This window comes from Anguilla rostrata, chromosome 6 (genome assembly GCF_018555375.3).
Source record: "Anguilla rostrata isolate EN2019 chromosome 6, ASM1855537v3, whole genome shotgun sequence".
Lineage (NCBI taxonomy): Eukaryota > Metazoa > Chordata > Actinopteri > Anguilliformes > Anguillidae > Anguilla > Anguilla rostrata.
This window is the reverse complement of record NC_057938.1, coordinates 10,220,914-10,245,872: the sequence shown is the minus strand read 5'-3', so window position 1 is coordinate 10,245,872 and position 24,959 is coordinate 10,220,914. Positions and strand designations below refer to the sequence as shown.

The following is a 24,959-nucleotide window of genomic DNA, read 5'->3' as shown; positions in this document are numbered from 1 at the left end:
ATGTCGCCCGCCGCACGCTAACTGGCGCGGCATCAGAGAGCGAGGCCGGGCCGGGTCGGGACGGAACGTTCCGGTACAAATCGCACACCATGTGAACACATCGCGGACGCTGGATCCCCTCGCTGTTGTCCCAAACGCTAACGGCCTGTCAAAATAAACGCGCTAGCGATCGTTCGCACGTCCGCAAACATTCGCTCTCACCGACAGTCCCCCTCTCTCGTACACGTGAACGCGTTCGCACGCTCCCACATCCTCTCACACAAAACAGATTTGCATAGGGCTCAAACACACAAGCACAAAATATCTGAGATAATTTCAATTGCTGTCTCTTACTGAAATACTGTGAACAGGATAATCTTTAACTTTCGCTATCGCTCACTTTCTTTATTTTTCTTAACATTTCTATAACTCTCTTTCTCTCTCTCCCACTCTATCCCTCTCTATCTCTCCCTACTTGCTCACTTTCTTCCACACTTCCTCTCAGCACAGAAATGAAGCTGATAAGCCTGGCATGAGGCTGTGTGGCAGTGTGAAGTGGGGGTGGAGGGGGGGGGGAATGAAACCATTATCCCGTCATCTCTCCGTCTGTTATCACACCCTTTCACAATGGTTGCTAAAAAGTCGCTATAGCAATCTGGCGATTAATTATCTCTAATTACGCATTTAAGAATTACACTTGTTTCCCACTTAAACATCTGGCCCTGTTTCACTGTCCTCAGCGATACCCTGATAACCCAACAGCAGGTTTATACGGCATATACGATTAGCGCTGACTACAGGAAGTACTGATATTTTACAAGATGATAATTAAATAATCATTTTCATCTTTGACTTGCTGACTTTAGAGGAGCCCGCATGCGTTTCAGTGCGTGTTTGGATGGATTGGGCCTGGATAAAGACCCAGTCGCTTGTGTGCCAGTGGAGACGGGAGCGCTCCGCGGTGCGCTAAGAGCCGCGCACAAAGCCCTTCCTCCCTTATCCGAAGAGCGCATCCGAACCCAGGAGCTCGGCGAATGGCGGGCCGGCGCGCACAAAACGGGCCGCGGCTTCCTGGGCTCCCAGCGCTATTCAGACCCTGCGCTGGAGAAGGTGCAGCGGGATTGATTTCAATCAGCCGGGGGGGGGGGGGGGGATGACTTCCCCCGTAGCGTCAATGGGAGTGCGCCGCCAGCACAATGGCCAATATCCTGTGGCGGCGGTGTCGTCCCGTGGCTGCGGAAGAGCTCGCCATTCAACCCGTCTTCCTGAACCTGGTTCTCGGAGATGAATCGCGATTCAAGTGCGGCTCTCCCCGCGCCCGCTCGCTGAAGACGAGCTCGCGATTCAATCTTCCTCCCGCTATCTGCTCCTCGTGAAAGCGCTCGGATAAATAAATGCAATTCAAATCCTTCCTCCTGTATCGGTGAGTGACAGATAAGCTTTCCTTTCAAATCTTTCTCTCACATACAATGTTGGCAGAAGGAAGGATTCATAGCCTCCCTTTGGCCTGGATTTGTAAGCCATGTCTTGAGCGATTGTGGCTTGCCATTATACACTTCCTTTTCAGAAGACGGGGGAAGTATAAAGTCATGACTCTTTTCTGCGACAAAAAAAGAGGCACGTGTCCTTGTCCCCACTTACAGAGACGCAGTCCACAGCTGCCTGTCGACATGGAGCACATTGCTTGCATTGAGATACATATAGCTATAGTCATCTGTACCTGTCTCCTTCAGATCTGAGAAAATCTGCTGGGTTTTTTTTCTCTCTGATGACACAACACAATGACTGACAGGTACCGTGGGAGCGCTGACTCAGATATTCAAAGGCAGACCTGCCCCTGAGGTAATCCACATAAACCGGCACGAAGCACAATTCTGAAGAGTGCTTAGCAAATCTCTACAGGGGGAATTGTCAGTCTGGTCAGATAGGCCATGCTCCAACACTTTACGAATAATATTTTGCTCTGCAGGCTCCTGTCTGCTTCGAACAGCAAACAGATTTACAGAGCGGGTCGATCTGGTCTTAGGACTCTGCTTTCTGAGATGCGGAAAACGTGGACTGAATTTCAGAATTCAGTAATCAACACAGAAAAAATGATTAATGTGGAATCCTGCAAATATTGAAAATACGAATGTATCTCACTGAAAATGAAGGGACACAATGCCTGAAACTGTAAAATTCACAAAAACTGGCTAAAGTCCTAACGTCTGTCTCCTATAGTTGAGGCAAAGCGACTGCGTGCTGTAATACTGCAGCTCTGTTTAGCAGCTTTTCATGCAATAGTAAGGGATTAAAACCTGTGGGAGTTGTTCAAAAATAAAAGTTCAATACAAGTTCAATACAACAATGTGAATACAGCAAATAATTATGCATATAAATAAATGTATCTTACATGATAAGCATGAAATATGATTTTATAGGGCCTTACTATGAGCTCCACTCTGTCAGAGAGCTCGTCTGAGAGATCAGGCGTTCATGTGGACAGGAGCTTGACTGACTAAGGCTGAAATGGATAACAGTTCCAGGTCACAACCTCAGCTGTAGGAGCTGGGGGCACATCGGCGAGCTCCCTCGAGTCCACGTGAGTTTCGCCTGAGGGGAAGACGGTCCAATCAGGAGCCGGCGCTCCTCGCCTGGAGACCCCCTCGGTCCCGTCAGGCATCTGCTTGCTCTCGGGACCCAGCAGAACCGAGGCGGACTCGCGCATTGTCCCCCCGCTGAGGCTAATTCCTCCTAAGCTCTCACTGTCCCTCCTCTGCAGCGGGCAGACATTTGCTCTTTCACCACCCGCTCCAGTTCCCACAACCCCTTTCAGCCTCCCCCTGCTCTCCTGCCAGTGGCACACTACAGGCCGTTGCTAGGAGATTTAGAAATGCAATGCCCACCACCCCCCAAGAACCCCCCCCCCCCCCCACCCACCACCAATATTCTTTCCCCCGTGGTATTCTGGGTAAGGTCCTGTCCTGTTTTCCCAGCTCGGGTTGCCAGCGAACGTGAACTTTGAGAATAAAAACGAGGGCGCCATTGAAGACACAGGACCAGCCGGTTTTCTCCGCGGGAGAGCAGAACAAGCAATTCGCTGCCATCCATCTTCTGGCCCCTTACTCCATTAGCGTTCGGTTCGCACAAAAGGGACGCAGGGATTGATGGGCTGTAATGAGGTGTCTGAAATGGCATCCAACTCCTTTTGGCCCCCATAAAAGAAAAGTGGGGATGAATGCGTAAAAGAGGAGAGGAGCGGGAGGAGAGTGGATTTCTTCTTTAAAGCAGTGACAGGTTCACAGCTGTTTGGGCATTCCTGTTAGGATTACTCTACAGGATGGATATATCAGCATCACTTAACATTCATTTACTACACAGTGGACATGCTCTCAATAATAATAACAATAATAATAATCATAATCTTCATCATAATAATACAGTGCCTTTAAAAGCTCTTTACAGTAGTGACGGTACATCTCAATCTAACGTTGATTAAACATAACTGCTCCTACTGGTATTAGTGTTGTAGGTAATACTGACTACGACTACTATAGCACTATGACTACTTCTAACACTACCTCTGGCTTAGTTTCTACTTCTACTCCTATTTCAACTGCCTCATACTACATCTCGTGCTAGAAGTACTACTACTGTAGCTACAGCTAAGGTTGTTTCTATCATCAAGTTTGCTTCTGCTATGAATACTACAACTGCTAGTATTATAAATTGCACCATAGATACTGCTACAGGCATGACTACTAACTACTACTAGTGCTATGTCTACTACAGCTGCTGTGTATAACTATTAAGCTAGGGAGTTTTTCTCCTCACCACTTTGCCACTATAGGCATTGCATTAGTGTAACTTTCAGGCTGATATTCTGTGAAACATATTGGTACAAAACATGAAGTAAAATAATGCTTGACTTGAACAGTTTGGTATCATTGCTATGGTTACTACTAATACTAGTGTAGGTAACTGATATTAGCGCAACCTGCATTACAACCAAATTACAACCACACCTGTAAAAGAATGAATTGAATTTGTACAGTACAATGGACAGCTTTTCATCACACTCGAGTAATGCATGAAATGCACTCTCCCTAGCGACCACTGACCCTCCTTACATTATTTAGAGAGGCCAGCTCTTGTGTGTGGGACAGCAGGGTGTGTAACAATATAAGGAATGAATACTGAAGGTCAAACCCGCACAGTGACCGCACTGTAGTGGGAAACACATGCCTGGCAGCCCTCCAGCCACATATAACTAAACTAAGGCCTGGTTCGAATCTGCTCAGCTCTCCGCCATTCTATGAAGCAGTTGCAGATAATGTTTACTTGGTGCCGCAGCAAAGTCGCAGTCGGTCGCCGCGGCCAAATTTCGGAGACCCCAAATCGCAACAACGTCCCCCCGCCGCCTCGGGTTCCGTGCCAGACAGCCGGCGGTTCGGCGCTGCCTAGCCGCGGGATGAAACGCCTCGGCGCGTCCCCATTTAAAATTCGCTCCCCGCTTTATGCATTACAATCCGCGCATTTATCATCGCGTCCATTCATTTCGGCCAATGAAAGGCCACTAAAAACGACATGAAGATTGACTGTCTAGCTATCTAACTGTCCCCCCTCGAACACAAAAGCTTGTGCGCCAGCTCTGACGCCGCCATAAAAATAGCGGGCTGGTCACCGCGCAGGAATGACAGTGAATGTGTCTGACGGGGGGTTCAGGACCAGTGAGTAATAAGCCCGATGACGCGGCGCATGGGAATGCGTCTTTAGGCGCTGCAGTCGGCCTGCGGCTCGTCGCTGCCGGTGCCAGATCCGTCCGCAGCGGGCGGCCGTGACTTTGAAGTCTGCCCGTAGCGCGTCTGCCTCTGCGCCGCGTGCCAACGGAGCGGAACGGATTTCAGCGCTCTGAATTAGGCGGGGACGGCGGCGCCCGCGCCCTCCGCGCCAAATAACTTCCCTCAAATGGCCTCCCTCGGACGTGTAATGTCTGGGATCCATCTCGCGAACGAATTTTACGGTTGTCGGGGGAGTCAAAGGTGACCCCGCTTAGACGGAACGCGCCTTGGGGGCAGGTCCGGGAGCCGCTCGTCAATCCCCCCCCCCCGTTTCCCGTCCCCGCGCTGACACTTCTGCAAGCCAGTGGCTCCAAAGTCAAGGGGGAGGCGTGTGACCGGGGGCACGGGGGTCGCGACCTTCGACCTCCGAAGGGCCCTGTGAGCTGCTAATCAAAATCTCATGACCTCCTGAGCCATGGACAGAGAATGGGGAATTTGGGAGAGATACACAGAGCAAGTTTGTGTGCGTGTGTGTGGGTGTGTGTGTTATTGAACATGTGTGCGTGTGCATTTTGTTTCTGAAAGAGTGCACATTTTCATGAGTTATCCCTGAGAGTGTTCTTTATCTGAATATCAGCGAAAGCAGATGCTTCTTTTAAAATGATGAATATTCTTCAGGAAGCGTACTGTGTCTACAAGGGTTTTCACATAACTCAAAGCGAGTATTTGACCCTGGTTTAGTGTGAGTGATACTGAACATCTGTGTGCTCATATGTGGGTGTGAACATGGATGGAGAGGCCAGTACCCAGAGGCATGGGGTTGTGGCATCCAATCTCTGCAAAGCCCTTCGAGCAGCAAATCAAATGTTTATAAGCCCCGAGGCCAGTTACAGAGCATTAACGTAAGGGCAATAAAATTCTGAGGAAATGTGGGAGCGTGTGTGTGTGTGTGTGTGTGTGTGTGTGACTGAGTGTGTGTGTATGAGCACGCACGCGTACATGCGCGTGTTTGTGTGATGACCTTTATTACTTGCCCCTTAAAGGAATGTGCAATGAAGTGCGATTATAAAAAGGGCTTTAGGAGAGAAACGCAGGCTATGAATCAGTCTGTTTGGAGCCAGATGGCTCCAGTCCTCCATGGACCTCAGTGTACAGCGATGGCCAGGGGATTTCTGCGGAGAGCCAACCGATGTCACATAATGCAGCTCATTCTCATCAGTGTGAAGAACCCCGATACGCAAGGACTGACTGGGAAAGCAGAGGAAGGAAACTCAGTCCAGCGCGAGCGTGCATCCGCCCCCCTACATGTTTTTTCCTTGATAATCCTGTTTGTCTGGCTCCGCGGCCCCCTTTCATTCTGAGTTATTACTCCAGAGAAAACAAAACCCTATAACAAATAAACATATTTTGCATTTACATGCAGTCCTTGGCATTTCAAAACGCTACAGTAGAGTCAGGCGCTTTTTTTTTTCCGGTTCATCCGAGGTACGTTTTTTTATTTTATTTTTTTTTGGAGAAATTTATTCTAAACAAGACAGAAGCAGAAACAAACCAGGACGCAGGCTCGGTCTCTCGCTTTCCCACATCTTCTACCAAACACAACCTTCCCCGTTTCCGCCAAGGTCTTTTATTTACATTTTCGGGATGCGGGAGGCAAGGAAAATAAACGCTATCGGCGAGGAACAGGACGAGGGCTATTGGAGACCCGGGCATTTCCCCAGCTTGCACAAGGTCTGAAGATTTCAGTCGAAGTTCTCTCGCGCTGAAGACATACGGGATCTGGCAGAGTCGCTGGATGCTGGAACCCTCACACAGCGCATGAGATGCAATGGTCCGCCATTTTAGGCTCATTCAAAGAAAGGCCCCGTGTTTTGTTTTTCATTTTGTTGCTTATTCTTTTTTTGTTTTGTTTCCTACTTTCCTTTTTTCCCATGAGCCTTCAGACACGTCAGTCTGCTGCGCGGCCTTGCTGTTGAGTACCTGGCCCGCGGGGTGCATTAGTCATGGCCGCCCGTTTGCAGCGGCTGATCCGAGCGGTAATTAGCCGGTCGGGGTTGTTCTGCCGCGAGTCCGACTGCAAAGTCGATGCGCTGTTAACCGCTTCGCCGATGCCGCTGCTGCGCTGTGGTTTTCTGCCCGCCCCCGGGACATTTTCTCACCGCCTCAATAAAACCATGAACTTTCAGACCAGCAGTGAGGGGAAAATGACCCCCGGCGAATATGGATATGATGAAACTGGGTCTCTGAACTGCGCCTGTGGTGCACGCTCTCACCCCTGGGTCACTGTCACTAGCTTTGGCTGAGAGTGCGACAAGCACAGAGCAGCAAATCACAATATGTGTGTGTGTGTGTGTGGGGGGGGGGGCTGTGAGTGTGTGTGTGCATGAGTGTGGGTGTGTCAGTGTGTGTGTGCATGTATGTGTGTGTGTTGTGCGTGTGTGTGAGTGCATTTGTGAGTGGTGCTGAGAGTATGAGATACGCAGAGAGGATGAGGAGTGGATGAGAAACAGTGAGGAGTCAGGTTGAAAGAGGGCTGAGGGGAAACGTGTGAGCAGCGCAGTGATTGGTGAAGAGAGGTGTGAGGGCCGCAGGATGAAGGACGGCACAGAGCGCGCGTAGCGAGGACTCACCGGTCTCCACGTTCCCTTCCCCAGAGCCTCGGCACCCGTCCTCGTCGTCGCAGTCGGCGCTGCCCTCCGCCACCCCGCTGCCGGCCTCCATCAGCGCCCCTCGGGTCCCCCACCCGGGCGAGCTGTCCTCCATCTCCTGCAGCAACAAACACAGCAGGGCGGGGTCAGCCGAACGGGCCAGCTCATAAACACACTAAAACCACAAATGAGGCCCGGGCGAGGACACCCCAGCAGGAGGGACCGGGAAGCTACTCAAAAAGTCAAAGCGAGGACAAGTACTTTACCTTAAAGGTTTTACCTTAAAACGGGGTAATAAGTAAACAGGAAATCTCAGCCGTGGGACACTGAATTTAAAAAATAAAAGAGCACAGAAAAGACATGGGATGAGGATTCCTGGTGTTTCCAGGGGAAAGAATTTGTCAACACCCCACTAGCGCCTGACATGGGGAGGGGGGGGGGCGGGTTGCAGGGGGGGCGATGTTTCTATGGAAATCTCAGCGGCAGCCCATCTGTGGCAAACGGGACAGTAAATGAGAAGGCTCTGGATGCGGTCTGTGTTTGGCGCGTCCTGGTGTGAGGGGCGCTACTCCCGAACCGCAGGCTTCCTGTGAGAGAAACGGCGAGGCGAGGCTTCCTGCGGGCGAGAAAGCGCTTATGCAAAACACACCGCCGTCGTGGAAATCCGCGGCTCCGAGCCGGGGGAACCAGCAGCAGCAGCCGCGCGGTTCATGTGCTCGGCTCCCTGGGAATTTCAATTAAGACAGACGAGCGGCTTAAAAATGAGACGGGGCTCTCTGAAAAAAAGTCCCGGTCACGGACCAGCGGAGCGTGACCGGATAACGACCGAGAGCCTGCGGTAACAGTTTCTCTGAGAATAATGCAGGAAGTCCACGACCAAAGTCAGGCGCATCTCTCAAACAACCAGCCGTTTCTCCGTTTCCCTATTTTGACTGAGCGTAAAGCCAATACTGTGGCCTCTTGCTATTGTGAATTCACACGTTTAATGTGAATTTGATTAATCATACAGCCCTAGACTGTACACACATTAATTATGACTAAACAGTAATAAATATTAGTAAATATGACCAACAAGGAACTCAGCATACACATTCCAGAGAAAGTACCATTTCTATGTTGTACAGTAGCAATAGAAACCACCCTGTGTTTGTTGATAACAGAGAAACTGAAAGCTATTGTCCAAGGAAAGTTCCAGAAGGATAGATCAGCCAAACCGCAAGTTCAAAGCAAGCAAGTTAGGGATGGCATGCTAATTATAAAAACACGGCATCAGTGAGGGACCACTGATAAGTGGAGCAGCAGTCTGTGGACGAACAGGCAGAGTCTGACCACTTAGCTCAACTTAATGGTTTCCAGCACTGTTCATGAATAAACTCATGTGCCAGTACATCAAGAATCGCATTAAACCATGCACTTTATTTTGCAAGAAAAAGTGCCACTGTTTTAGTTTCCTTATGTTTAGTTTCCAGAAACCTACTCCCAGACCAGCTCCCGTTTTACTGAAACCTAAAATGCAGTTTCAGGTGCATTTTATTCATGGAAAAAAATGTGACACATTTCTATTTACTGCTCACCTTTTTTTGCTACAGTGATAATAAAAAAGAGGATTTATGTATTGCATATGGAATTGTTCATGCTACTTCTGTGTTCGTAGAGTATCTCAGTTTGGCTGATGGCTATATAACTATTTTCTTTACATAATATATAACAATAGCATGTGAATATTTTCGACTGGTTTTAGTATGCTACGGGTTCAGATGCAAAAACTGATTCTCCAAAGTTTGAATGTGAATTACATTTACATTATATTTCCTGATCTACATTTCCCAGAGTGTATCTAATAAATGTTTCTGCAGAAAAAACAATCGTGCACTAGATTTAAATTAGCAATTCTGTCCCTCACTACTGCTATTACCACAGAGCAGAACCACGAAACAATAATAAACAAATACGCAATGCAATAAGTGCAACAGGGCAACATTTAGACCATAGATGATGTCAGCAGATATAGTTATATGTCAGTGTTCCCTAAACAAGTTAATACCATAATGTGGTGTAATGATATGAGAAATGAGGAAAAATGCTGACCTGGACAGAGTTCAAAACACAGAGACCAAAGTACAGTTTGTGTGTGCATGTGCGTTTTTGTGCTTGTGCATGAATGTGTGTGTGTGTGTGCGTGTGCATGCGTGTGTGCGTGCATGTGTGTGCATGCATTTGTGCATGTGTGCGTGCATTTGTGTCCACAGTTGCGCTCAGTGGCATGAATTACTGACAATCCAAGTCATTTATAACTTGAAAATCCCTTTTTTCCCTGATGTGGAAGCTGATTGGATGCCATGTCACGTACTATTACAGCACAGTATTCAAAGGTACAAGAGAAAGATGCTGAATTCGCTTTAAAAAATCCCCTTGTAAATGGGAGGAGAGGGGGATTCAGCAGTGCTGGAGGTAGTAATATTCAGAGCAAGTAGCCAGTGCAGTAAAACGGCTCAGCAAAGGCTTTGTTCCCAAAAGAAACAGGGGTTTGATATGAAATTATTCCAGTTTTCCCCATGAATAAAGCCATCAATTTTTATCTCGTCGCGCAGGGATTCTTGATGTAGAATCACAGGAATTCAAAGGCTTCATTCATCAGACAGAAACATAATTACTGACCTCAAGTAAAAAGATTTTCCGATTCCATTTTTGTCAACACGAGGCTAAGTGCACACAGCGCTGGCCTGAAATTAATTGAACTGACTATTATCACTTTTTTTGACGTTGTACGTGCTTAGCAAACATTCCCCAGGCTTCAGAGACAAGAAGGCGAACACACAGGCCGCGAATTATCAAGCAATTGCAGACTTTCAATAAAACAGGCTTCAAAAAGGCTGCTTTCAAAGGATGACCTAGCATCCCTCTGAGGAGGACGAGCGCCAGAACTTCGGCAGAAACTGTCCTGTCCTGTCGCCATGGCAAAGCTTTAACGGAATTTCATTTTTCTACGGGCTTTGTCTGACCTTGCTTTCATCAAGACGTACACGAGGACGTTAAACAAACTCCACCAACCTGCTGTCCCCCTGGGCCTTATTGAACCGTCAAAACACGAGTGTCTCTTTGGAACTTGTCCTTGTGCGTAGTTCCCAAAGCTGGGGTTTTAAAGGAGACGCACTGGAGGAAACACCACCACAGGCAGAGAGACGGAGTGCGACGGAAACCTCGTGTCCTAGGGCGAAATGCCTCAGAGAGATAAGTGTTTTGTGCTTTTGTTTTTTTTTTCTATCAAAGTTGAGCGTGTACCTACAGTGTTCCTGAGGCGCATACGGCCTGCTTTGCATTTCATAAGAGGCGCTTCCGCGAGCTGACGGCGGCGCTTTAGCCACGGGCCGCCCCCTCTCCGTTACCGGGTGGGTGTTTGTTTTCCCTGCCTTCGCCCTCGTCTTCGGCGAGCAGCCCGCGATACAGCGACGCTCGCCGAGGCCTCCGCCGCCGTGGCCCGGCTCACGCCGGGGGAGCAGACGAGGTAATCAGACCGCGGCCCGCTCAGGCGTGCTCCGGCTGCGATTTCGTTCACCTCCTCCGCTGGTGCCATCGACCTCCCGTTATCACTCGAGCAACATGTAAGAATACGTAATTGGGCACCTCCACCACCCCTCCTCCTCCTCCAGCTAGCCTGCTTGAACTGTAGCCATAATGCACATAATCTCGCATTAGGGGAGGGGCGTGGAGGAGCATCCATAATCAGGGGCACTGGAAACTTCTCCCAAAACTGAAGATTTCAGGTAGAAGGAGAAATAGAGGTATTATACCATAGATACTGACACGGAAGGATTCTGAAAACCCACAATTTCCATAAGAGGGGGATGCCATGAAGGAGCTATAGGTGGCAAGAAAATAGTGAGACCTGTCAACATGTCAATCATGCAGAGGAATCTATGGCAACTTATGCAGAATATGGAGACAAGCTGCTATGCTGACAGGGACCCACAGATGAAGACCGACAGAAAAAAAGACCAACAGTCAGCCTTTCCACTCCCCTAAATATTTCTCTATTTTCCATAGAATCCAGGCAGACAACATACCCAGACTTTGCTCCAACAGCAAACTTCATTCTGCCAGAAGATATTATTTTTTTTAATAAAGAATTGCGGGATGTCTCGCTTCAGAGAGTTCTCATTCATCAAAAGTCAGAGCTTGCACTTTTTTTCAGCGTCTACTTCTTCCTCTTCCTCCCCAGCTGGTGTCTCTGCATCAGAATGAGAAAGCTCGCTGCAGTCAGACGAAATCTGGGCCTGTCTTTCAGAAGCTGTTTCCACACCAGCCTCTTTTCCCAAATGCACCCGTTAACTCCAACTGGCAGCAACCGTGAAGGCGTCCTCCGAGTGGTTGGTTCTCCTTTCTCTGAGAACCAATCAGAATAGGACTCTTATGTAAGGCCTGTTTTCAGATCTGGAAGTTCAGGCCAGGTAAGAGACTCCGGTACATTTTTACATGGATTGTTCTAAATACCCAGCTTTATGAATGGGATCCGACCTTTTTGTATAACAGGATAAACTATTAAAATTTACTGGGTTTTGTATTTTACAGGGTTATACTTTCACATGTAGTGCTTCTCTCTAAGGACCACCGAACATGCTTTATGGTAGCATAATAAACTGTAGCATACAATAACTCTGCGAGGGCAAATCTAATAATAATGTTAAATCACTTCTGTAGACCAATGGAGTACCCACTTCAGTCAGGACTGGGGGTGGAGTGCTACATTCAGCAATAGATGATACCACTACATTTTCCTTTATTGAAGATGTTCTTTACAGAACCATGCATAGGCAAATTATAACAATGCCACATAATAGCTTACATAAAACATTTTCAACCCAACAATAGAGCCCATTGGACGGCAGTAGGAAACAATCATACGCACCATTTAATGCTAATTTGGCTCAATGCCTCTGGCTACCACCCCATCAGTACCCCCACACCTCTATCTTTTCTGTTCTGAATCGTGAGTCTCTCTATTGCCACCACTCACCCAACCCTGGGCTGGGAGAGACTGAGGATGACAGACCTGTCTGAGAGCCCTGACTTCAACCCCCATCGAACACGTTTGGGATGCACTGAAACGCAGACTGGGCGCCAGGCCTTATCGCCCAGCATCAGTTCCCGACCTCACTAATGCTCTTGTGGCTGAATGGAAGCAAATCCCCGCAGCCATGTTCCAAAATCTGGTAAAAAGCTTTCCCTGAAGAGTGGAGACTGCAAAGGGGGGGGGACCAACTCCAAATGAACGCCCATGGTTTTGGAATGAGATGTTCAGCAAGCACATATGGGTGTGATGTTCAGGTGTCCACATACTTTTGGCACCTACGCAATTAGAACAGCCAGTTACAACATAACAGGCAATAGCTGTAACAATATTACTTTAACCGTAGCAGCAGCGTTATCCCTCATCCTACCCATAATGCTAATCCTAATCCTAACCATGAACCTCAATGAATTTGCAGCTGTGTACAGTATTAGCAACTAGCAATCAATTTATTTCCAGTGCACGTACTGTACTGCCTACTTTATACAGAAAGAATATGTACCTGGCACAAATCAAGGAGGGAATTTGTACTCGCTGTGAGCGAAGCACAACATAGCTCATCCAGTGCGCACGTTAAATCTCCTGCAATGGCTAAATGTTTACTCTGAAAACACATGCAGAGCTAGAGGTGCACTTAATTCATTAATGGATCATTTCTGCTTAGGGAAAGACCTTTCCTCTGATGCTCTATTATCATCATTATAATGCAATGTAGACAGGACTGGGAAGCCTGTTTGTTTTGGCGCGTGGCCTCAAAGTGAATAGAATTAAGAATGTTACCCACCGAGGACACTGAAAAAATTGCCCATTGCCATGAAAGAGGCATTCCGTCGATACCATCCTAAGCTCATTAGCCACTAATTGTGCGAAGAAACCAAGGCAAATGTCTAATTCAATAAGCATATTCATGAGTCAATCAATAATTGCCCGATAGCCAAAAGGGCATTCATCTATCAATCAAGGAATGAAAGACATTAAATCACAATGAGCCTGGCCCACTCAACTCTCAGGGCTTGATTGGAGACTGAATAACCTCAGACCAAGCACTGCCTCCGCAGAGACCATGGTAGCCCTTTGTAGTCCGTGGGCAGGCTCAGGTGGTCCTCTGTTGATTTGTTGCATTTCAACTTTCATAACTGAAAAGTACACCAGACATAGCTGAGGTTTTAGACCATAATGCTTACACTCAATTTAATAGCCTTTCCTTTAGCTTCCGGCAATCACAGGATGGCTCTGGTAATACCAACAGAGCCGCAAAAAAACAGTTTCTAATTCTAGACAGAGTGCTATCCTTATGCAGTATGGTCACCTGCCTCCAGGGATATTCCCAGTCTAGTCATTTAATATCTATGTAAGGTGTTCTCTCTCAGCCAGAAAAAGGAGACGGTTTACTGTCTCCACTCTCCAGTCTGCCAAGCCTTCTCTCGCCTCCACAGTGCACACAACGCCAATACATCTGAAGAATGAGGCCAGTTGTGTTGCGTATCATTTTTATTATCCAATTGCTTGACCTTTATTCAGTGAGTCTAAAATAACTTTTTTTTTTATTATTTCCATCTGAAAATCAAGGTTCTGGTCCAGATTCGTAAATGCCAATGGTTACGTGACCACTCAGGTATAAAGTGCAGGATCGGGCAAATAGTAAAAAAAATTGGGGGGAGCCAGGAATGAGTATAGCTATGTTGGGTTGGGTCACTGACAGACTGCACGAAGAGGCTTCCCTACGCTGCACTCGAACCAGCCGTTTCCAGTTCACAGTCACGCTATCAGCAAGAGCTCAAGGGCACAACCTGACTTTCAGTCAGTCCCTCTCTCTCTCTCTCTCTCTCTCTCTCTCTCTCTCTCTTTCATTCTCGCAGGATGTTTGGAGCCCTGTTGAGCTAAGACCAGTGACCTACGCTGTATCCTGATTAGTTCGCTTCCTCAACCTACAAGGCGCTGAAAACCTTCCAGGGTCTCTCTCCCCCGCTAAGCCTGACCCCGTATCGGAGATCAGCGTGTTCTACAGGCCCGCGCGGCGATAAGCAGACCCGAGTGCTCCTCCACAGAGGAAGCCGCGCGATAGAGCAGAGCAGAGCATGACTGACACCCTCGCCCCACCCCGCCCTCCTCCACGTCCGCATCCCCGGCCCCTGAAGGAAGATAAACTCGCTGGAGGGATGTGCGGCTTTGTGATTTCCCACTTAAATCGCCAGCATCTCAGACGAGACCTCCTTCTTGGCTCCTGCGGTCTTTGCTATGCAGCAGACATTCTGCAAGGCCACTTAGCCTTAGCCCTGGAGGGCCACAGTATCTCCAGGCCTTAATTACTAACAGGCAACGATGTAAATCATTGTCTTAATTCAACTAATTTAGCTTCCCTCCAAAGTCCTGAAAGTAAATGTGATTTTAAAAGAGCCTGCACTGCAGGCCTCCAGGACTGGAAAAAATTAGCTCTGTCTTTATTATTATGCAAGGTGCAAGGTGAAAGTTACACATTATTATATGATACCCATATTTTCTTGTATTTTGGGAGGCAATGGTTAATTCGCACACACACCATACACCAGAGAATGGTGCCTGGTGTATTTTTTATAATGTGGATTTGAGACACTGTTGAAGTGTGAGAATCGTGTCTTTTGCTCCAGCACTCCCACATTTCTTTGCTCAAGAACCACACCCAAGCGGATGAAAACATATAAAAACACACCTGGTCAAACTCAACCTCTGTGTTTTTATTGAATAAAAACTCAACTCTTTTCCCTCGTTATCTGGTATGTCAGGCATGGACCTTGGCACGGAAGCTAATACGATAGCAACTTAGCATATCTCCAGGCCTTGCGGCGTTTGCTTACCATGTGAAATGCACTTTTGTCAGCTGCCTTGGATGAAAGTGCCTGCCAAATCGCTAAATTGTTAATTGCAATAAGGCAGTTGTGCAATCTCGGGACATCCCCAGGAGGCAGAGGGCAGAGTTATCCTCCTGGCCGAGATGCTGATTCACGGAGGAGAAGCGGAGCCATTGCGCAGTTCAGTGGACCAATCCCAGCCCTCGGTTAAGTCCCATACCCCATATCAGCCTGTGCGCTGAGAAAAGCAGCTCGTAAAGGGACAGAAGGTTTATTGTGCTCTTTAGGAAAGTGGAGGTGCATTCTCGGGACTGCGCGAGGGTGTGAGGCCAGATAAATCTTCATCTGCTTTCTCTCCCTGCCAGCCCCTGTGTTTCCCGGGTTCTGTTTGGCGCTGTACACCAGTGTGTGACCGCTTTTCTCAGAAAGCCAATTAACTCGCTCATCCTGTTTGCTGCTAGTGGTTCACTGCTGCCACGAGTACCCCCACATCACCTTATCTCCACACACACCATCGCTCTCTCTCTCGCTCTCACACACACGCACACAAAGACACACACACACACACAAACACACACACACCATCACTCTCTCTCTCACACACACGCACACAAAGACACACACACACACACACACACACACCATTGCTCTCTCTCTCACACACACACACACAAACACACACACACCATCGCTCTCTCTCTCTCACACACACACGCACAAAGACACACACACACACACACCATTGCTCTCTCTCTCGCTCTCTCACACACACACAAAGACACATACACACACACTCCATCGTTCTCTCTCTCTCTCACACACACGCGCACACACACACACACACACCATCCTCTCACTCTCACTCTCACACACACACACACACACACACACACCATTGCTCTCTCTCTCGCTCTCTCACACACACACAAAGACACACACACACACACCATCGTTCTCTCTCTCTCTCACACACACGCACACAAAGACACACATACACACACACACACACACCTTCACTCTATCTCTCTCTCACACACACACACACACTCAATCACACACACACACAAAGACACACAGACACAGGCACACACAATCATACACACGTGCGCACACACACACATGCACATGCGCGCACACACAAACACACACACACACACCCAGCAGCAGCTGTGCTGGTCCATGAGGCAGAGAGGCAAAAACAATCCAACTTCTTGACAGAGCAATAGCTTTGGTATCCAGAGTCAGATAATGTATTTATTTTCATTATCTTTTTATTGTAATGCCGATTCCCCGAGCAGAAAACACAACACCGACACCCCTTTTCGTCATTCCCAACCGAGCGTGCCACAGTGTAGCTACCTGCGTCGCTGGTATGCAACAGATTCATTTTTCTTACGTTGTCTAGTCGATCCTATTCAATGCAAATCCCAGTTGCCAGGAGACACCCTCCCCGCTCAACTATTGTCTGGCCCCCTAGGGATGAGTTTGGGGCTGCAATAACACAGAGGGGGCCTGATTAGCTTAGAACTGGGGTCCCAAACACATTCCTGCTTTATTTGAGAAAGAGGGGGGTGTGACGGGAAAGTACCAGCACTCCGGGAGTCCTACGCCGAAACACGATTCTGCTTAAAACTCGAGACAGGCAAAAACAGAAGAAAAAAAGAGCTTGCCGTATCTTTGCTTCTGGGAACAGGCACTCAAGAGTACGCCACAAGCCAAATGGCACACGGAGACAACCGTAAGTGATTGCGCTTTATTGCAACAGCGTGCACCGGGGTTTTCTAGCCAGGGCACATCTCGTTCCATTTAACCGCACCCCTCCCTCCGCCGCGGCATCTGGCCCTCCATGATCCGGGACACTTCTGTGACTCGGGATGGGGGGGGGGAGGGGGGGGCTGGTCCCAAAGGCCCTTTCCAGGTCTGTTTCCAGCGGTCGGGCTACCGTGACCTCCTGCACGACCGTGCGGGACGGTCAGGGCGAGGCAGAGATGCGGACAGGACCGAGCGAGCGAACTCAATTTCAGTCCGGCGCCAGCAGGCCACCTCTGCCACTCCGGTGACCTGTGAAGCCCACCGGTCCCATTGGACCGATTCGACAGGGAGAGACATTGTTTCCTTCAGAAACGCCACACCAAAAACACCCAGAGCGGAGCCAACCTCGAAAAGGAAACAGATTTGCAGTCGCCGCGTTCTCCGCGGATGTGAAGCGCATCTGTTCACGTCGGGGACGTGGGGAGGCCAGTCGCTCTGCCCGTAATTACATTCCTTGTTTGGCTTCTCGGATTATTTTTTGTTTTTTGTGTTTTTAAATATAATTCTCAGGAAGTTACCAGGGGAGCTTTAACACAAGGAAACAAAATGTGCTGTCCGGGCCCTGAGACTCCCTGAATAGCGTTTCTCATTCAGACGTATCCCACGGCAGCACTTGGTAATTAATTTCTGAAAGTACACATGTGATTAGATGCTGGCCGAGGGGGCTGTTGACAGGCCCAAAGCATTCCTCTCCGTCTGCGTGTGTGTGAGCCCGTCGGGTGCGCGCTGTAGGCGTGCACGGGTGTGAGCGCTCGACATGCCAATGTTCTCCAAGGCCAGGCCGCCATCAGCTCACGGCTGAGATGAACGAAATAACACCGAACGCAGTGTCCCTGGCAAGAACATTCCCACCTTACCTCCCAAAGAAGGTACTGAAAACAAACAAACAACGGTTTTAACTAACAACTCCGGGACTGGACACTGGTTGTCCGCAGCATCATTGTGTCAGAGCAACATTGTCCATAATAAAAGGTTCCACACTGACAGATCTAAACTGTGTCCATTTCAGGAGCACATCAAAATATTTTAATTGTTTTCCTTCAAATTCATATCTTATTTGGTTTCTGTCACTGATGTCAGTTGCGACGATCATTTAAAATACAACAACTGTCATTTTTAGTATGACCAATGTCTTTCATTTTATTTTTTATTATTACACGTGTTCAGACCCACAATTACATTGTTATATAAGTGTAATAGATGTAGAAATACATACCAGAAGACTATGGACAAATGCCCCTGGGATGCATGAGCCCTGAATACTGTACCATCGCTGTGCAACCACTGTTTTATAAAACACGCTTTTTCACTCTCCAGCCTTACAGCCTTACTGTGCGTGCTGCTCATTCGAATGAGTTTGTAAATGTGTGGCGGGACACTGCTGTCTAAGACTGCTTTTAGCCGTCACAGCAAAAATGATTAATCTTCAGCTCACCGTGGCACTGATGTGGAGGGCCTTCCCTGGCAGTACCTCTAAATGTGCATCTCTAGCTTACTCTCACTGTCTCTCTCTGAGGAAGTAGGCCATTAGCCATTAGCCGGCCCAAGCTCAGCCACTGTACCCCATAACTCAGGGATAAAAAAAACCTTAAGCATTGTCGATGTGGCACAACCCAACACCCTGCTAAATGGGCACGCTCTCTTCATTGCGCTAACTTCAACCAACAAAAAAGTTTACAGTTACACGTACACTAATGTGCTTTCCAAGTCTGACGATCAACCTTTAAAAGAATGTTTAATCTGCCATTTTTATTAGTTCTGTTGCACTGTTGCTGACCTTTTTGCTCTTTGCACTTTGCAGAGACATACAGCGCATCCGAATTCAGACAAATTCCCAAGCCCTGCTCCCTGCCTGCAGACAAAACATCATTTGGATAATTATTGTGACGGAAATGTGGCCGCTTCCTTTGGGACAAAGGAAATGTAAATGACATTACGCCCTGGGCAATGCATTCTTCAGGAAATCAAATGGTATCAGCGCTACTCAATGAAACTGACCTTTGAAAATTAAGCTATCCCTAAATAACCGGACGCCGAGAAGTTCAGGATTTAGAGCTCTCTCGCTGAGAAGAAAGAAATGGTAAGTTAGCAGGAGCTATACTGAGAAATAAATACTGTAAAGCAACTCAGTATCCATCCTATCACTCCCAGTCTTTGTCAGTCCGGTTCCTGGGCTTAATGCACTCATACAGTATCATATAAAGCTTCCACTCTCTATCCGATGCAATTCTAGAGCCCACCATCTTGTCTGACGGAAAGCAGAAAAACTGCGGCTTCGAAAAAAGAGGTTTTAATGGACCAATAACAGGGGTCTCGGAGCGAACGGGCTTTGGTGCATCTCCACCCGAAAGCAGCTGCGAGGATGGCCTGCAATCAAGACCCCTCCTTTTAAATATTTACACTTCACATTAGACGCCTTTATGATGTGCCGGAGGAGGCTGAGGCAGAACTGCTCCACAGAGAGTCATACGCTAACCTCCATTATATATTAAATCATCGAGCGATCTTTACCTGCAGCTCTTTAACACCCATTACATCCAGAACAGTGTACCCAGAGCAGTGGGGGGGGGGGGGGGCGGGAACACTTTTATTTTGTTGCCTGAAGATTTAATATAAAAATTCTTAATAAATCCTAAAGTCTTGTGTGCATCTGGAAATGACTAAAACGCGTATTCCGGTGCTGCTGACTTGAATACAAATTTCTTGCAGGTTTAAATGTGGAGACAAAATTCAGTGTCCTTGCGCTCAACAATTATGTGAAAATAACCATGGGAAGTCCACAGGTTTTACTTGGAGTGCAGCTTCACAGTTCAACAACTTTCATCTCTAATCACCAGAGAACTCTCACAGTATGGCTTGATTATACAGTAATTGCCTTTGCACACTGGCATTTTTTTGTAGTTAAAGCTTTTCCCTGTGTGTGTGTGTGTGTGTGTGTGTGTGTGTGTGTGTGTGTGTGTGTGTGCGTACATGTGCTCTTCTTGAGGCTGCAGCAGACAAACTTAACTGTTTGACACGGCGGTCGAGTTGCCACCCCCTCCCTTATCTTCAATGAGCACGAAAGGTCTCAGGGAAGGGATGTGGAGGCTTCGCTAAATATTTCACACCTGATGGTAAAAGGGAGGAAAGGCCTCACAAGTGTCAACAAGACTGTGGCGCTCTCCTACATTTCCATGACAACGCAACCTTCATCACCCTGAACTCCACGCAAAAAAAAAAGCGGTGGGCGTCGCTCAGAAAAAAAGGTGCCGATATGTCACTTACGGAAGTGGATCTCAGAGCTGAAGGAGAGGGAGAGAGAAAGAGAGAGAGCGAGAGGAAGTGGAGGGACAAAGATGGAGAGCTTTATGTCTCACTGTTATGTCCTCATTGTGAATTGCTTTGGCCCAAATTGTGGTACACAGTCATCAGTCCACAGTTATTTATTTTTATATGGCACCACTCGGAAACAGGTGCAGGTTGCCACACAGCCATTCACAATAGATATGCAGCATGTGTCATTTTTCTGGTTGGCCCATTTCATGGCAATAAAGCATCACTGAATTCAGTGACAGAGAGAGAGAGAGAGAGAGAGAGAGAGAGTGGGGAGAGAGAGAAAAAGAGAGATAGGTACATAGAGAGAGAGAGAGCGAGAGAGAGAGAGAGCACTGTGTGAGCAGCTAAAATGAGTCGGGGAGGAACCTTAATCTGTCCCTGTTTATCTTCTGAATGGGTCCCCAGGGCGTCTGGGGAAGTGGCTGTTTATCTGGGGGCCCATTCAGATTTAATCACATTTGCATGACAAAATGCTCAAAAGTACACAATCGCTCTAAAGTAGCCTGTGTCGTCTCCACTTTCTCAGCAGCCCAATCCCGACCCGTGGCTGCATCCCATTGGTCTTTGACACCTCTCTCTGAATGGTCAGCTTGGGAAAATTCCAGAGTTAAACTGGGCAAGGAAGTGTATTATTTCTGCACATCACTCCTTATCACTGCAAGGAAAAGCAGGCCAGTATGGCTAAGATCCACCAGCATGGGGAAATAGGCCTCAAAAAAAAAAAAAAAAAAATCTCCAGTGGCACATGAAATGACAATGTGATTGAAATACAAACACTGCATGGAGGGTGCACATCTACTTATTTCCCTTTATCTGGGAACTTAACCATTATTCCAGTGGTTACCTGGGGGATCAAAGCAGGTAGGGAGCACAAGGGATTTCGCAACCAAATCAGATTTAGGGGAAGGGTTAGATTTGTTTGTTTCCCATTCCCGGACACTGTACACTGCCCCATTCCCCACTGTTTGATCTGGTCCAGTGGGAAGAGTAGCCACTGCTGGACACACGAGGGCTCTTCGGGCAGACAAATAAGCCCAGCGTCCGCTGAGCTCTCCAGGGAGGGGCCTCTGTGGTCATTACGGCCTCCCCCGCCTGTCACACAACGCTGGCCCGGGCTAACGGGCCCGTGAGAGCTTCCGCAGGGAGAGCCAGGCTCTGACACAAGCAGCGCTCCAGCGTTAGCCGTCAAATGAACAGGCGTCGAGACAGCCCTGCGTCCTGAGCAGAACCAACTGTCTGCTCCTCATTTTCTCCCTCCCCCCCCCCCCAAAAAAAAGAGAGAGAGAGAAGAAAATAAGAAGAAACGGGGGCAGGGAAGGAGCCCGCGTTTGACTGGCGCTGGCGGCAGGGTGCGGAGACGCCGTGTTCCGTGTGCGGAGACGCCGTCTGTGCCAGCGCCGCTCGCAGGATGGGCTGCAGCATTCCTGCGGCCCGCGCCATGACCCGCACCCCAGCCTCGCTCATTTCACGGGTCCGCTCCATCGCCAGGAGCGTGTGACCAAACACGCCATTCCCACTGCTGAGTCACCCTCCAGGGACACGAAGAGGATACACAACCCCACTCCCACACACACACACACACGCACACTCCCACACACACACACACTCACACCACACACAGCACACTACAGCACACACACTTCACACACACACCACACACTCACTCACAGGCACACACACACACACACCACACACACACACACACACTCACACACACACACACACACACACACACACACTCACAGCACATACACACACACACCACTCACAGGCACACACACACACACACCACTCACTCACACACACACACACACACACACACACACATACACACACACACACACACACACACATACACGCACACACACTCACTCACAGGCACACACACACACACACAAACACACACACACACAGGCACACACACATGCACACACACACACAGGCGTACACACACACACGCACACACACACTCACTCACAGGCACACACCACACAACGACACACACCTCACGGACACACACAACATGACACAGCACACATACTGCACACACACCTCCACACACACACACACACGTACAGCACACACAGGCGTACACACACACACACACACACACACACACACATACATACAGTTTTCATGCAGATTTACGGCTCTATCTGGGCCTCCATGACCCCCATCACCCAGCCTGCACAGAGCCAACAGCCCAGCCACTGTCTGCACAAGGCAAGAACAAACGCTTCCCTTAAAAAAGATTTACAGCGTTCCTGGCTGATATACAGCTTTACAACAGACACCAACTGATGAATGCTGAGATTTAGCAAATAGAGGAAATGGTTCATTTGCAATATTTGCCATGTTAACAGTTCAGTTTGTGCCTGTTCCCATGCTTTTACCTATTTTGTTGATAGTAACAATCTTAATGCGCTTATCCGACTAGTAATGAATCCTGTGGCCATCATGCCAACAAGAGCTGCTACTTCAAGGCAGCCATGTATTTTAATACTATTTTGAAATATGTATTGAGTGTGTGGAAGGTTACAATAATTCACCCTTATATTGCAGTTGTGAATGTGACAGGACTGTTGTGTGTTGTCTGGAAGGTATCGAATGTATGTGATGTGTGGTCTGTGTGTGTGTGTGTATATGCGTTGTGTGTGTGGTGTGTGTGCGTGTGCGTGTGCGTGTGCATGTGCGTGTGCATGTGTGTGGTGCGTGTGCTTGATATGCGTGGTTTGTGCTGTGTTGGGTGTGCTGAGCTGTCTGTGCGCCTGTGTGTGTTGATTGTAGGGGTGGCTCAGTGCGCTTACCTGGTTGAAGCGCTCCAGCATCTCCTTCGCTTCAGTCAGCACGGCGTCAATACTCCGCACTTTGACCTCTGGGTTCTGTCTCTGGGCCTGCAGGCCACTGTCTACCACACGGGTGCTATAACTGAGACAGAAGGAGAGACACAGAGAGAGGAAGTGAAGAGCCGTTGGTTAAAACAGTTGATCTAAAGACAATCACTGCATTTTCCTTCCTGTATCCTTGTTTCAACAGGCACCACCTACAGACATACTACTTGCAGTTGCCATGCCAGATGATGCCCATTCCACCCGCTATCCCCCACCCCAGACAGCAAACTTTGGAAAGATGTTCAGTGTTACTGATGCATATCAGCCAAGACAATACATTCACAGATCAAATGCATGCATCTCACAAAGGTCAGCAGCCATTGTGAGAAAAACATACAGACATTTTAAATAACACTTTTGTCAGCTTATGACACAATAATGCCATTAATCGTGCCTGAAATGGGACTGAGGAATGACATTCTAAAAAATAAAATAAAAAAACGGTTTTGGACTGTCTTTTGTACAATAACAGCCATATTTGGAATACAGGATGCAAAATGACAAGTGATCAGACTTGTTTCCATTGACTGCATATACAGGAGCACATTGACGGGAATGAAGAGAGGAAGAGCTCTAGACATAAAGACGAATAAGACCAATCCATGGTCACTTTTGAAAATCTATTAAATTAATTTATGGCCTCCTGTTTTTCTTTTACATTAGTAGCCTGCCTATTTTGTGAAGCAGCATGCGATATGTTGCTTCCAGTATTTTTAATATTTCTGAAATTTGATGAAGTACCCCGCCTTTACACACGCGCAGCACAGGCAGTACGTGTATAAAGGCGATAAGAGTTTGAGTGCATCGGTTTTCTGTCTCTGGCAACCTGGCTCTGCAGCTTAGCAGCCGGCTCTGCAATATAATGGTGCCGCCAGGTTGGAATCCACTCAAAGCATCCATTTTGGCTGCTCTCAGTCAGCACTCAGCGCAATACCATCCTTTTCTGTCCGAGGCCCCTTTCTCTGAGCTGGCCCAAGAACCGTGCGAAACTCCCCACCAAACTCCGCAGGAAACCCATCAATACCAGAAGCCTCGTCGAGATGTTATGCACTAATAACAGGCGCTACATCAGTGCAGAAAAGGAGCTAGGTGCTTAGGAAGCTTTTAGCCGCGGCGCTCTGCGTACAGGGTTCTCCAATAAAAGAAACTCAAGAAGTGATGCTGTATTCTTGCTTTAAAATGTAAAAAAAAAAAAAAAACTTTATAAGGGGGTCAGATCAGGCCACCAAAAAGTTTCATGACCAAAAAGAAGGAAGTTGGCGCCACTATCAAACTGCCATTGTTAGCGATACCCTTGCTAGCCTTGCAGAAAACTTAGCCAGAGGAAATAAAAATAATCCTGTTGGAAATATAAGAAACGAAAAGTCAAACAATGCAAGAAAAGTGAAAAACGAATAAACAAAATCCCGCCTGGACCGCAGCTGTCAGTGAATTTGGTAGACAATGTGAAAGATTTCAAGCAAAGTGCTTCATGATACGCCCATGAGTGGTGAAACAGAAGAAGACAGTGAAACAACCACTTTATTCTTCCAGCATGCAACGGAAAGACATGACATACGTTTTCTATTTCTTTCAACTAGAAGAGGAAACCTTACTTTGAGTGCAGTAACGCTAATATTTTGTGCTGAAACAAGTTAGGGTATACTTGAAAGATAAGC

The 24,959-nt window shown here is 47.9% G+C and overlaps 1 protein-coding gene across 2 annotated transcripts in view; it reads right to left on the bottom strand.

Annotated features, from left to right (window-relative positions):
* The window catches only part of LOC135256482 (glypican-5-like), a 111,981-nt gene that overhangs the window by 20,694 nt on the left and 66,328 nt on the right, over nucleotides 1-24,959 (bottom strand). For both annotated transcript variants that reach the window (XM_064338290.1, XM_064338289.1), the window contains 2 exons: nucleotides 23,218-23,338; nucleotides 7,370-7,505 (listed from right to left, as the gene is read on the bottom strand). In XM_064338290.1, the coding sequence (XP_064194360.1) occupies nucleotides 7,370-7,505; nucleotides 23,218-23,338 (257 nt within the window). The remainder of the gene's footprint in view (nucleotides 1-7,369; nucleotides 7,506-23,217; nucleotides 23,339-24,959) is intronic.